The sequence below is a fragment of the Halichoerus grypus genome, chromosome 11 (assembly GCF_964656455.1).
Source record: "Halichoerus grypus chromosome 11, mHalGry1.hap1.1, whole genome shotgun sequence".
Lineage (NCBI taxonomy): Eukaryota > Metazoa > Chordata > Mammalia > Carnivora > Phocidae > Halichoerus > Halichoerus grypus.
In genome coordinates this window covers 54719295-54731639 of record NC_135722.1, presented here as the reverse complement: position 1 = coordinate 54731639, position 12345 = coordinate 54719295, and the positions used below count along the sequence as shown (strand labels likewise).

Below are 12345 nucleotides of genomic sequence, written 5' to 3'. Positions count from 1 at the left end.
GCTCCCCCCTCTCTCTCTCAATAAATAAAATCTTAAAAAAAATCAATTACTTGTTAATATAAATAATAATTTAAACAAAAAACATATTTTCTAAAAAAAGAAATTTAGAGAGATGAGTGACATTGTTTTACATTTTTGCAAGTGTGTTTTGCAATGTCTACCTTAACAAAAGACAGCTGGATTCTCATATATCCTTCTGCATTCATTTTGTTATGCATATGCATATGTTTGCATATGTTGTTTCCTAAGAAAATCCAGCCTCATACAGATAATATAGTTGGAAATGAAAGGAGTATTTTAATAGCCTTTTCAGATAATTATGGATATTCTTCTCTAATACTACTCCAAACTCAACAAGTAGTTGTTTTATTTTTTTTTCTATACCCAATGTGGGGCTCAAACTCACAGCCCTGAGATCAAGAGTTGCATGCGCTACTGACTAAGCCAGCCAGGCACTCCTCAACAAGTAGCAGCTTCTTAAATGTTAGTTATCAATGTAGAATCTGAAACCACACCAATATACTTTTCACATCTGTTACATTAAAATCTTTTTTTTTGCATTTTAAATAAGAGGTCTTTACCTGCACCTGATTTCACAGCCTTATATACTGGTCACTTGGAAAATACTGGCTAACTAGTTATATAGATTTTAAATGTTGACACATTCATTACACAATATTTAAAAATCACATTTGTTAAATACCACTACCAATCTCATCAAAAACATCCTTAAGGAATGGAAAGCTGCCAATCTTATGGCAGCAAACACAAGTCTTCCAAAATACTAGTTTTCATTTAAAATCTTAAATTTTATCATCAGTTGATTTCCTTTGAGAGGCTCACCTCACTCATTTTTGAAAGAGTATTTTTCAAATATCTAAGTCTGAATAGTTTGTTGGTTTAGTCATTCTTTCAAGTAAAGATGGTGCTCCATGAAAAATCAGGTAGTTTAGTTGGCAACTCAACTGCACAAGTGCTTTTCCTTGAAACACCATTTTACTTCAGTATGCAGCAGAAGTGCTTTATGTCTATTTCCATTTCCATCACACAGAATACTGAAAAGATATGTACTCAAGGGTCAATAATTTTACTGCTTCATCAATGGCATTCTTAAATGAAACTGGCTTTTCTTTTTTTTAAAAATCAGTTTGTTGAAAGTGTCCCCTTTTCTTATTTTAGGTCAACATGTTCACTTATGTTCTGTATCCTATTTCCTCTCCCCTTCTCAAAGACTTTACTCCTTCAAGTATCCCTTCTTTATCTTGTATTGATAATTTCTCTCTCTTTATTTGATCACTCTCATCAGCATATAAACATGGCCTGCTATTTCCCATCTTAAAAAAAAAAACTCCACATTCCCACAAAGCAAACGAACAAAAAAAACAACAAAAGACCTTCCCCTAACCCCAGTCTTTTCCAATTATGAACCCATTTATCTATCTCACTTCACAAAAAACACCTCAGAAGAGTGTCTACAATCAATGTCACTTCCTCATTTCCTATTCACTCTTCAGCACACCTACTGATCTACTGAAATTGCTTGTCAACGGCTTCCATGTCCCCAACTCTACTGCATACTTCATCTTATGGTAGAATTTGACATAGCTGATGACTCCTCCCTTCCAGAAATTTACTTCTTCTAGTTTCCAAATTATTACTTTCTCCTGGTTTTCTCTCCTACCTGATTGGTCATTCCTCTCAGTCTTTGCTAGGACATCCTCTTCCACCCAACTTCTAAATGTGATTTCCCAGAACTAAATCCCATTCTGTGTTTCTGTCTGTATTTGTCTCTCTCTTCAGATCTGCATTCTCTCCCTGATTGATATCATCCAGTTCCATGGATTTAAATATCATCTCTATATTGATGACTCCCAAATTTGTATCTCCACTACTGACCTCCTTACCCCAAGTTCCAGACCCAAAGACCCTCTTGCCTCTTTGATGACTCTACTTGGATTTCTTTTCTTTTCTTTCTTTTTTTTTTTTTAAAAGATTTTATTTATTTATTTGAGAGAGAGAGAGCGCACGAGCAGGGTGGAGGGGCAGAGGGAGAGGTAGAAGCAGGCTTCCTGCTGAGCAGGGAGCCTGACGAAGGGCTAGATCCCAGGACCCTGGGGTCATGACCTGAGCTGAAGGCAGACGCTTAATGACTGAACCACCCAGGTGCCCCTCTACTTGGATTTCTAAAAGTAATTGAAACTTAACAGTGCCAAAGCAGAACTTTTGGTTTCCCTACCCCCATCTCCTAGATCCTTCCCTGTCTCAATAAATGCACTTCCATCCATCCAATTGTTCATACACAAAGCCTAGGAGTCACCCATGATTAGTTCCTTTCCTTCAATTCCCACATTCAATCCATTAGCTCATCTCCCATTATATAATCTTATTTTTTTATTAATATATAATTGACATGAAACATCGTATTAATTTCAGGTGTACCATATAATGATTCGATAGGTGTATATGTTGCAAAATGATCATCAAAATTAGTCTAGTCATCCATCACCATACAGTTACTATTTTTTTTCTTAAGGTGAGAATTTTAAGATATACGGACAGTCTCTAACAACGATTTGACTTATGATTTTTCAATGTTGTGGGTTATGGATGGTGTGAAAATGATGCACATTCACCAAAAACCATATTTCGAAGTCTGAATTTTGATCTTTTCCCAGGCTGGTGATATGTGGTACGATCCTCTCTCATGATGCTGGGCAGCAGCAGAGAGCTGCAGCTCCGTGAGCCATGTGATCACAACGGTAAACAACTGATACTTTTACAACCATTTTGTCCCCATAAAACCATTCTGTCACTTTCAGTATTCAATAAATTACATGAGATATTTATTTATTTTTTTATTTTTTTTAAAGATTTTATTTATTTATTTGACAGAGAGAGAGATAGCGAGAACAGGAACACAAGCAGGGGGAGTGGGAGAGGGAGAAGCAGGCTTCCCGCTGAGCAGGGAGCCCGATGTGGGACTCGATCCCAGGACCCTGGGAGCATGACCTGAGCTGAAGGCAGACGCTTAACGACTGAGCCACCCAGGCACCCTACATGAGATATTTAATACTTAATTACAAAATGGGCTTTGTGTTAGATGATTTTGCCCAACTGTAGGCTAATGTAAGTATTCTGAGTATGTTTAAGGTAGGCTAGGCTAAGCTATGACATTCAGTAAGTTAGCTGTATTAAATACATTTTGGACATGGTATTTTTAACTTATAATGGGTAATGGTAATCAGAATGTAAGCCCATCACAAGTCAAGGAAGATCTGTACTTTCTTAGTAATTTTTTTTTAAAGATTTTATTTATTTATTTATTTGAGAGAGACAGAGATAGTGACAGAAACAGTGAGAGAGCATGAGTGGGGAGGAGAAGCAGGCTGCAGGGAGCCCTACGGACTTGGGGCTCTATCCCAGGACCCTAGGATCATGACCTCAACTGAAAGCAGACAATCAACTGAGCCACCCAGGTGCCCCTCTTAGCAACTTTAAATATATGATACAGTATTATTAACTACAGTTACCATGCTGTACATTACATCCCCAGGACTTATTTATTGTATAACCGGAAATTGTACCTTTTGACCACTTTCAGACATTTTACTCACTCCTTAACTCCCTCACCTCCGGCAACCACCAAACATTCTCTGTACCTGAGTTCGATTTTTGTTTTAAGATTCCACATATAAATGAGATTGTTTGGCATTTGTCTTTCTCTACCTGACTTGTTTCACTTCGCATAATACCCTCAAGATCCATCCATTTGTTGCAAATGGCAGGATTTCTTTCATTATGGCTGAATAATTTTCCACGAAGTGTGTGTGTGTGTGTTCACATACCACACTTTCTTTATCCTTTCATCCACCGATGGACATTTAGGTTGTTTTCATATCTTAGCTATTGTAAATAATGCAAAAATGAACACGTGGGTAAAGATATCTTTCAGAGTTAGTGTTTTCATTTTCTTTGGTTAAATAGCCAGAAGTGTAATTGCTAGATCATATGGTAGTTGTATTTTGAATTTTTTGAGGAGCCTCACATTGTTTTCCATTCTGGCTGCACCAATTTACATTCCTGCCAACAGTGCCCAAGTGCTTCCTTTTCTCCATATCCTTGCCAACACTTGCTAATTCTTGCCTTTTGATAATAGTGAAGTGATATCTCATCGTGGTATTGATTTGCATTTCCCTGAGGATTAGTGATGTTTAGCACCATCCATCATATATTTTAAGTCTGTTCAATTCTCTATCACTACTATCGTAGTCCAAGCTACCATCAACCCTCATCAGGTCTTTTGAAATAGCCCTTGCACTGGTATCTTACTTCTTCTTTTTTTTTTTTTTTGATATCTTACTTCTATTCTAGTTCTCTATAATTCATGAGAGCAGGAAGAACAATCTTTGAAAAAATAAATCAAGCCATTCTCCTGCTTAAATTATTCAATGGCTTCCCTTTGTATTTAGAATAAAATTCAAACTCTTCATAATCTCTAAGGCCTTATATGATATGCTCCCTGGCTACCTCTCTCCTTACTTACTATACTCCTATCACATTAGCCATCTACACAACAAGCTCTTTCCTACATCAGGACTTCAGCACTAACTGTTCCCATGACCTTAACTTACTGTTTCCTAGCTCTTTGCATGGCTGGTTATTTGTCATCTCCATGTCTTAGTTCAATATCGCTTCCTCAATAAGGCTTATTTGACAACGTTATCTAAAGCAGGTCCCTCTCCAGTTACTTCCCATTATATTGCCTAAATGATTTCTATTACAGCACTTATCGCAAATCTAAGATTATTTTGTTTACTGTCTGTCTTTCCATTAGCTAATAAGTTTAATGAGACAGTTTCTTTTCTTTTTTTAAAAAAGAGCTTTATTCTGATATAACTCACCTACCATAAAATTCACCCATTTGAAGTGTATACTCCAATGGTATTTAATATATTAATTTTTTTTTAAAGATTTTATTTATTTATTTGACAGAGAGAGAGATAGCGAGAGCAGGAACACAAGCAGGGGGAGTGGGAGAGGGAGAAGCAGGCTTCCTGCCGAGCAGGGAGCCCGATGCTGGACTCGATCCCAGGACCCTGGGATCATGACCTGAGCTGAAGGCAGACGCTTAACGACTGAGCCACCCAGGCGCCCATATTGCATAAAATATGTCACTTTGGCCATTTTTAAACTATTTTTAAGTGTATAATTCAGTGGCATCATCATTACATTCACAATGTTATGGAACCATCAACACTATCTTCTTCCAAAATTTTTTCGTCACCCCAAACAGAAACTGTAACAGAGTTAAGTAATAACTCTCCCATGTCCCCCTTTCCCAGCTCCCAGTAACCTCTAACCTACTTTCTGTCTCTATGCATTTGCCTAGTCCAGATAATTCATATAAGCGGAACCATACAATAGTTGTGTTTTTGTACCTGGCTTATTTATGAGGCAGGGATCTTGTGTGTCTTATTCACTGCTCTCTCAGCTGAGACCTAACTCAAAATACATAGCACATGGTAGATGCACAACAAATACTTGTTGACTCAATTCATCAATTTTAAGCAAGTCACAATTTTTCTAGATCTCAGTGTCTTAACTGTGTATGACCATACATTCATTAAACATTTTTTTGAGACTTTATAGTGTTTCAAGCATTGTGCTTACTCATCGAAATATCATAATGTGCAAAACAGCTGTCTCTGCTCAATGAACATTCAGTTTCTTTCCTATCTGGGAAGGTCATCTTCTTGGATTCTGTGCACTTTTAGGATGGAAATACAGTGGACCATTGAATAAGGGTTAGGGATGCTAACTGCCCACACAGTTGAAAACTGCATTTAACTTTTGACTCCCCAAAACCTAACTACTAATTGCCTACTGTTGCCTGGAAGGCTTACCAATAACATAACCAGTTGATTAACACATATTCTGTATATGTATTACATACTGTGTACTTACTCTTATAATATGCTAGAGAAAAGAAATTGTTATTAAGTAGTAAGAAAGAGAAATTACATTTATAATACTGCCCTTAGCAAAAAAAAAAAAAAAAATCCATATTTAAGTGGACCCTCACGGTTCAAATCCATGTTGTTTTAAGGGTCAACTGTATATAGAACAATGAAGCATACGGAAGTAAGGGAATCTCTGCCTCACCTGTCAGAATACGTGATCCTAACTGGAGTGACAGATGTCAAAAGCCATACTGTCTTCAAATTCATTTAACATTAGCTGCACCTTTCATTCTGTAGGGTGATAATGAGGGTCACGTGGATATATATATATATGTTTCAAACTACAAAACTCTCCATAAATGTAAGGTAAAAGTATTGTAATTTTTGATTTACTACTTTTTATGCTCTGGGAACTAAAAGCAAACTACTGCACTATATACAAATTCTAATGTAATGTACTTATAAACTTACTGACAATCATGGCAGAACCTGGTTTTTTAAATCAATGTTAATTATACTGTGCCTGAATTTTGCCAGGCCTGTTCCTATAGTGTTACATGTTGACCAACAAAGAAAGCTATTTCCAGACAAAGGGGCTGATGGCACTAAAAACAAAGCACTTTGCTTTATTCACTTTCAATATCCAGCACAGCACACACACACATACCTTTAAACCGCAATGACACGAAGAGGGCAAGCAGGCCTTACCAACCCTCTCAGCTCTTCAAACAACACTTGAGGATTTCTACTTGAAGGCCTGTCTTCCTAAGCTTGTGCTTTCAAAACGGGCTGGACTGATCCCAAATACTGAAGTAACAAATATTACTAAATTCTGTCATTTCCTCTACCAAAAAAAGTGATTTTACTACTACTTCTAGTTGTGATGAAAGGTCCTATTGACTATTCAAATCTGCAACCAAGTTATGGATGCAGTATTAAATGACTTCACTCCTTTTTCTCTGGCACTTTAACACATGCCAATGCTTTCATCCACCTCCACTAACCTGGCTTATAAATTACTGAGGTGGGGCCATTTTAATAGTATGATTTGTTCACATCTCTAGAGATGGGGTATAAATGAGACTGGCTGAGAAGACAAACTCTCCTTTGACAACATGTATTAGTATGTAAAGTATAGAAAAATAAATCTTCAAAAATTTGGAAATTTTTTACTGATATAAAATGGGTGAGGGCCATACTAATTAATGGTTCTTTGATTTGTTATAAATTGAAATGTAATAAAGTGATGGTATTAAAGACAAAATGAAACATTCCCCAAGAAATAGTAAACAGTTGAAGCAAAAAAAGGTTAAAGGTCACACATTTGCTAAAAAGTTTCTTTCTAAATTGTCAGAAGGGGACTCCTGAATGCACTCTGAAACCTAAGATAATTTGTTTATAAAAAGTTTATTGTCCTCTTTTTTTTTTTTAAGATTTTATTTATTTGACAGAGAGAGACACAGCAAGAGAGGGAACACAAGTAGGGGGAGTGGGAGAGGGAGAAGCAGACTCCCCGCGGAGCAGGGAGCCCAATGCGGGACTCGATCCCAGGACCCTGGGATCATGACCTGAGCCGAAGGCAGACGCTTAACGACTGAGCCACCCAGGCGCCCCTATTGTCCTCTCCTTTTAAAACTGCCACAGAGTGATGAAAAAACATCAGAGAGCAAGATGCTTGTTCTCTCTGGATTTTTAAAGGAGTTAACTTATCCATCTTAAACCCACACACAAGTGACAAGTGTAGTCTCTCAAATCTTCAAAAAGATTATTAAGTTGCAGAGGATACAAAATAACTAGAAACTACGAATTGTTTAAACAGACGAATAAAACTAGTTCAGCATGCTTGTGGCCTTGGTTCAGTTAAAAATAAAGTCAGAGGCTTCTTGGGAAGTGCTCCAAAGTGAGGACCAAACAGGTACTAGAGCTAAGAGTCTGAGATGCAGGGTTGACTTCCCCGAATTTTCCACTGCACACAGCCTCCATCTTTGTCTTGTTTTCAAGGCAAGCTGGGCTATCTGTAGAACCTCTTTCACCATCCTCTGGCATTCTTATTGGGCCCACAGAAGAAAGAACTCAATGTGTGTATGCCTGCATGTGGATATACGTGTATGTGCGCACACATGCACATGCATGTGTGTGTCTTCAGCTGAGATTTACCAGGATATCCAGGCATTTTGGCTTTACCTTAATCAGGAGTAGGCTCCACCTGGATTCTTCCAACAGACTTGGGACCTTAGTGTAGGCACTCAGGGCAAGAAACAGAAAATAGGGCAAGGAGAAACAAACCTCTGCATTCAGATCAGAACTTAGGTCCACCAACTTTCCTGACATCTTGCCCCCCAGACCCTGGACTCATGTGCCCTTTTCCACATTGGCTGACTTCACCTGGAGATACTCTCTAATTTACTTAGACCTCTTCTCCCTTCATGCACTCTTAGTTAGGCCACTTCTGTCTAAGCACTGCCTTTTCCATAGTATGACAACTATAATCAGTAGCATAAGACAGCTTTGAAATTAAAGTCCTATTTCTTTCTTTCTTTCTTTTTCTTTTTTAAGCAGGCTCTATGCCCAACATGTGGCTTGAACTCATGACCCTGAGATCAAGAGTAGCATGCTCCACCAACTGAGCCAGCCAGGCACCCCTAAGGTCCTATTTCTTAGACTAAGGTACTTCTCTGCCAAAAATGGAGGGAGGGAAAGCATCAGGTGTGGGAAGAATGGCACATGGAAAGATGAGTCACAGGCCACAGACTGTGAGCAAGGCTGCCTGCCTAGAGTAAAGAACATGGGCTGGAACGGCAGTAATAAGAAAGCAGTATGACTGAGAGGGCAATGAGTATGAGCTTATAAAGCAAATGATTAACTGAAGACTGCAGACTAGAAATTTGATCCAATATCAGAAAAGGATAAGAATCTGGGGTGCCTGGGTGGCTCAGTCGGTTAAGCGTATGCCTTCGGCTCACGTCATGATCCCTGGGTCCTGGGATCGAGCCCCGCATCAGGCTCCCTGCTCTGCGGGAAGCCTGCTTCTCCCTCACCTCCCCGCTTGTGTTCCTGCTCTCACTGTGTCTCTCTCTGTCAAATAAATAAATAAAATCTTTAAAAAAAAAAAAAAAAGGATAAGAATCTAAATAAAAATCAAATTAAAAAACCATTAAACTGATATTTGATGAGGGATAGCGAGGCAAAGATGATATCATAGGGTGGAACAAATCAGGAAAGAATAAGGGAACTGTTCAGTGAGTCTTTTGATTCACATGGATAAAAGGCAGACTTTTAAAAACAAAAATATCATAAACCTTCTTGCTTCTATTAAAAGAAAAGGTCTGGGTGCCTGGGTGGCTCAGATGGTTAAGTGTCTGCCTTCGGCTCAGGTCATGATCCCAGGGTCCTGGGACTGAGTCCCAAATCGGGCTCCCTGCTCAGCGGGGAGCCTGCTTCTCCCTCTGCCTCTCTCTGTCTCTTATGAATAAATAAATAAAATTTTTTTTTAAAAAAAAGAAAAGGTCTGAGGATATAGCTGATAATGTCTTTATGATAATGTCTTTAAATAACAGTCAAACTGTGGATACTCATCCATGTGATATTCCAATGGGCTATGTCCAAATAAAACAAAGCACTGAAGCCGATCTTCCTTTACAACTAGAAAATATATGAAATGTCTACCTCTTGAAGTACAATCAAGTATGCTAAAGAAATGCTGCATATTTCTTTCAGGAAAATGCAAACCCAAGCATCTATTAGTCTTTCTACAGCATACGGAAAGACTTTATTTAAATGAGATACTAACTGGCTTCATGTTGAGAGAGTCACAAAAACCCCAGATGGGTTGGAAGGACCACGTGGTTGGTCTTTTCTTTTGGTTCTTGCATAATAAGGTGAGGAGACCATTAAGGACTTGCCAAAGGCACTAAACTTTTACTCCATAAACAAATCCCAATGCAAAATGAGTTCCTAAAAGTGGTTTAAGAGAAGAAAGTGATCTAAGAGAAAAAAGCTGTGTGAGAAGCTACAGAGGAAAGAAGTTATAAACACACACATTCAAGTACAGTCTCCTAGCAAGTAACAACTTAGTAAAGGGCTTCCGAGTTTAGTAGGGTTTCAATGTGCACCCATTGCTTCTCAGTAGTATTTATAATGGCATGAAATAAGACTGCGGCCAAAGAACTTCGCATTATCACCATAACTGGTTAAATAAAATAATCAACTACAGTACTTATTTATAAAGAAAGAAGGTTAGCAATCCAACGAAGTTGGTTGTATGTGGGAAGTAGAAAAGGAGTGAAGAGAAGTTACTTACCTGTGCTATATTTTTGTTCAGAAGATAGACACCATAATCGAATTGTAACTTCTCCCCTCCTTTTGGATATAATGGAAACCTAAAAAAAAATTAAGTAGGATCAGAAATTTTCCAAAGCTTGACTAAAACAACCTCCAAGTTGACAAAGATAGAAGTTCCTTGAATACAGCATAAATATCTGGAGACTTGGACTAAACCACTTGGTTATAGTCACTGCAACCTATTATCTTAATATCTTCATAATTGGTCAAATCAAATCAATGGTTGCTTTGTTTAAAAAAAAAAAAATAATAATTGAGGTGTCTCAGTTGGTTGAGCGTCCATTGGACTCTCAGTTTCGGCCCAGGTCATGATCTCAAGGTCGTGAATCTGAGCCCTGCAATGGGCTCTATGTGCTTAGCGGGGAGTCTGTTAGGGATTCTTTCTCTCCCTTTCCTCTGCCCCCCTCCCTCCCCCCACATGCATGTGCTCTCTTTCTCTGTCTCTCAAATAAATAAATAACTTTCAAAAAAATTGAGTAGGTCATGCAACAAGGGACTAATACATAAAAAAGTGACCCACTAAGCCCAAGGAGTTGAGGCTGCTATGTTTCATATTTACATATCATAAGTTTACCACCCTAAAATTAAGATCCTAAAAGCTTTTTCCTCTAATACTTTGGGCCTGACATCTCAACTTCTATTAAATAGAAAAGAAGATTAAAGGAAAAAAAAATCAGACTTGAAAGTAACATATAAGATTTCTGTTTCTTTCAAGGTGGCCAGTCAAATCAACAGTATTAATGAGTGAAAATTCATCCAAAATTCACTCACATCCACAGGGGTGGCTATTTGGATGTTATTCCTCCAAGGCAATGTCATGCCACAGAGCTCTCATAAGACTTTCCATTTTAACCTGACTCACTGAATTAACAAAGGCATGAGATTTGTGGATCTACCAAGATGATGAATTAAAGTTTCCCTCACTGTTACCTTTTTCCTATCCCTGCAAATGAAGAAGAAAAGGTTATATTCTACCCATATTTTCCCCATTCTCAAGACTAAGCATACATTTCTATCCTCTGAAATAAACACACAAACACAGATCAATCACAATTCAGATACGATCAAGAAGAAAACTTCACCTTCCTTAGTTTTGCAATATATGATTATTCTCAAAAATAAAATAATCCTATTGAAATGAATGGCAGGTGACAATTAGTGGATATTCTTAATTTCAATTGCCCGAGGAAAAGATACACTCCATACAGTTTGGTGGATATTGTTTTCCAGGAAAAATAAAATAAAGGAAATAATTAAAAACCTTTATATTAAAATTTTTTTTTAAAGATTTTATTTATTTATTCATAAGAGACAGAGAGAGAGAGGCAGAGGGAGAAGCAGGCTCCCCGCTGAGCAGGGAGCCTGATGTGGGACTTGATTCCAGGACCCTGGGATCATGACCTGAGCCGAAGGCAGACGCTTAACGACTGAGCCACCCAGGCGCCTGAAAAAACCTTTATATTAAATTCTTGAAAGCTGTTGATTATATATAGTTGCCAAAAGGTAAATTCATTGCGCTATAAAATTACAGGCACTGGAGTTTGAGCAAGATCATGAACTTTCTTTATTCTCTACTAAGGAACACCAAATGCTTCATACATCCATCAAGAAGATACAGCTTTGTATTTAGCTGAAGCAGCAAAAAATAAACTAGGCCATGTGGTATGGCCCTCAATTGAGATACATAAAAATAACAGCAAATTCAGGATAAGCAAAGTGCAATACTAGGCTTTCCCAGGGTGTTTGGGAATCATCCAAATTTGTATGAGGTAGCTTGCAAAGAAACTACCTGATTGCAAAGACATAATAACATGGGGGCCCTCTGGAAGGAATCTAGTAGAGTCCTAAAGCTCTGTATTATGTAGTTGTTATTCTATAAACCATCACATGTAGACTATCTGCACAGCTCTCCAATCCCACATATATCTCCACTTTCAAGTTATCAATACAGAAACAGTTTTAAATGTTAGAATAGTACATTGAAATAAGCACACTGAAAGCCAAGTCTCTAAATTCCTGAAAAATGGATATCACAACATGGACT

At 37.9% G+C, this 12345-nt stretch overlaps 1 protein-coding gene and 1 long non-coding RNA gene across 5 annotated transcripts in view; both read right to left on the bottom strand.

Annotated features, from left to right (window-relative positions):
- Positions 1-12345, bottom strand: part of LOC144379449 (uncharacterized) — a 707761-nt gene that overhangs the window by 200763 nt on the left and 494653 nt on the right. The gene's annotated exons all lie outside the window — the stretch shown is intronic.
- Positions 1-12345, bottom strand: part of UVRAG (UV radiation resistance associated) — a 316572-nt gene that overhangs the window by 68126 nt on the left and 236101 nt on the right. For all 4 annotated transcript variants that reach the window (XM_036082832.2, XM_078058561.1, XM_078058560.1 and 1 more), the window contains one exon: positions 10261-10339. In XM_036082832.2, coding sequence (XP_035938725.1) covers positions 10261-10339 — 79 coding nt within the window. The remainder of the gene's footprint in view (positions 1-10260; positions 10340-12345) is intronic.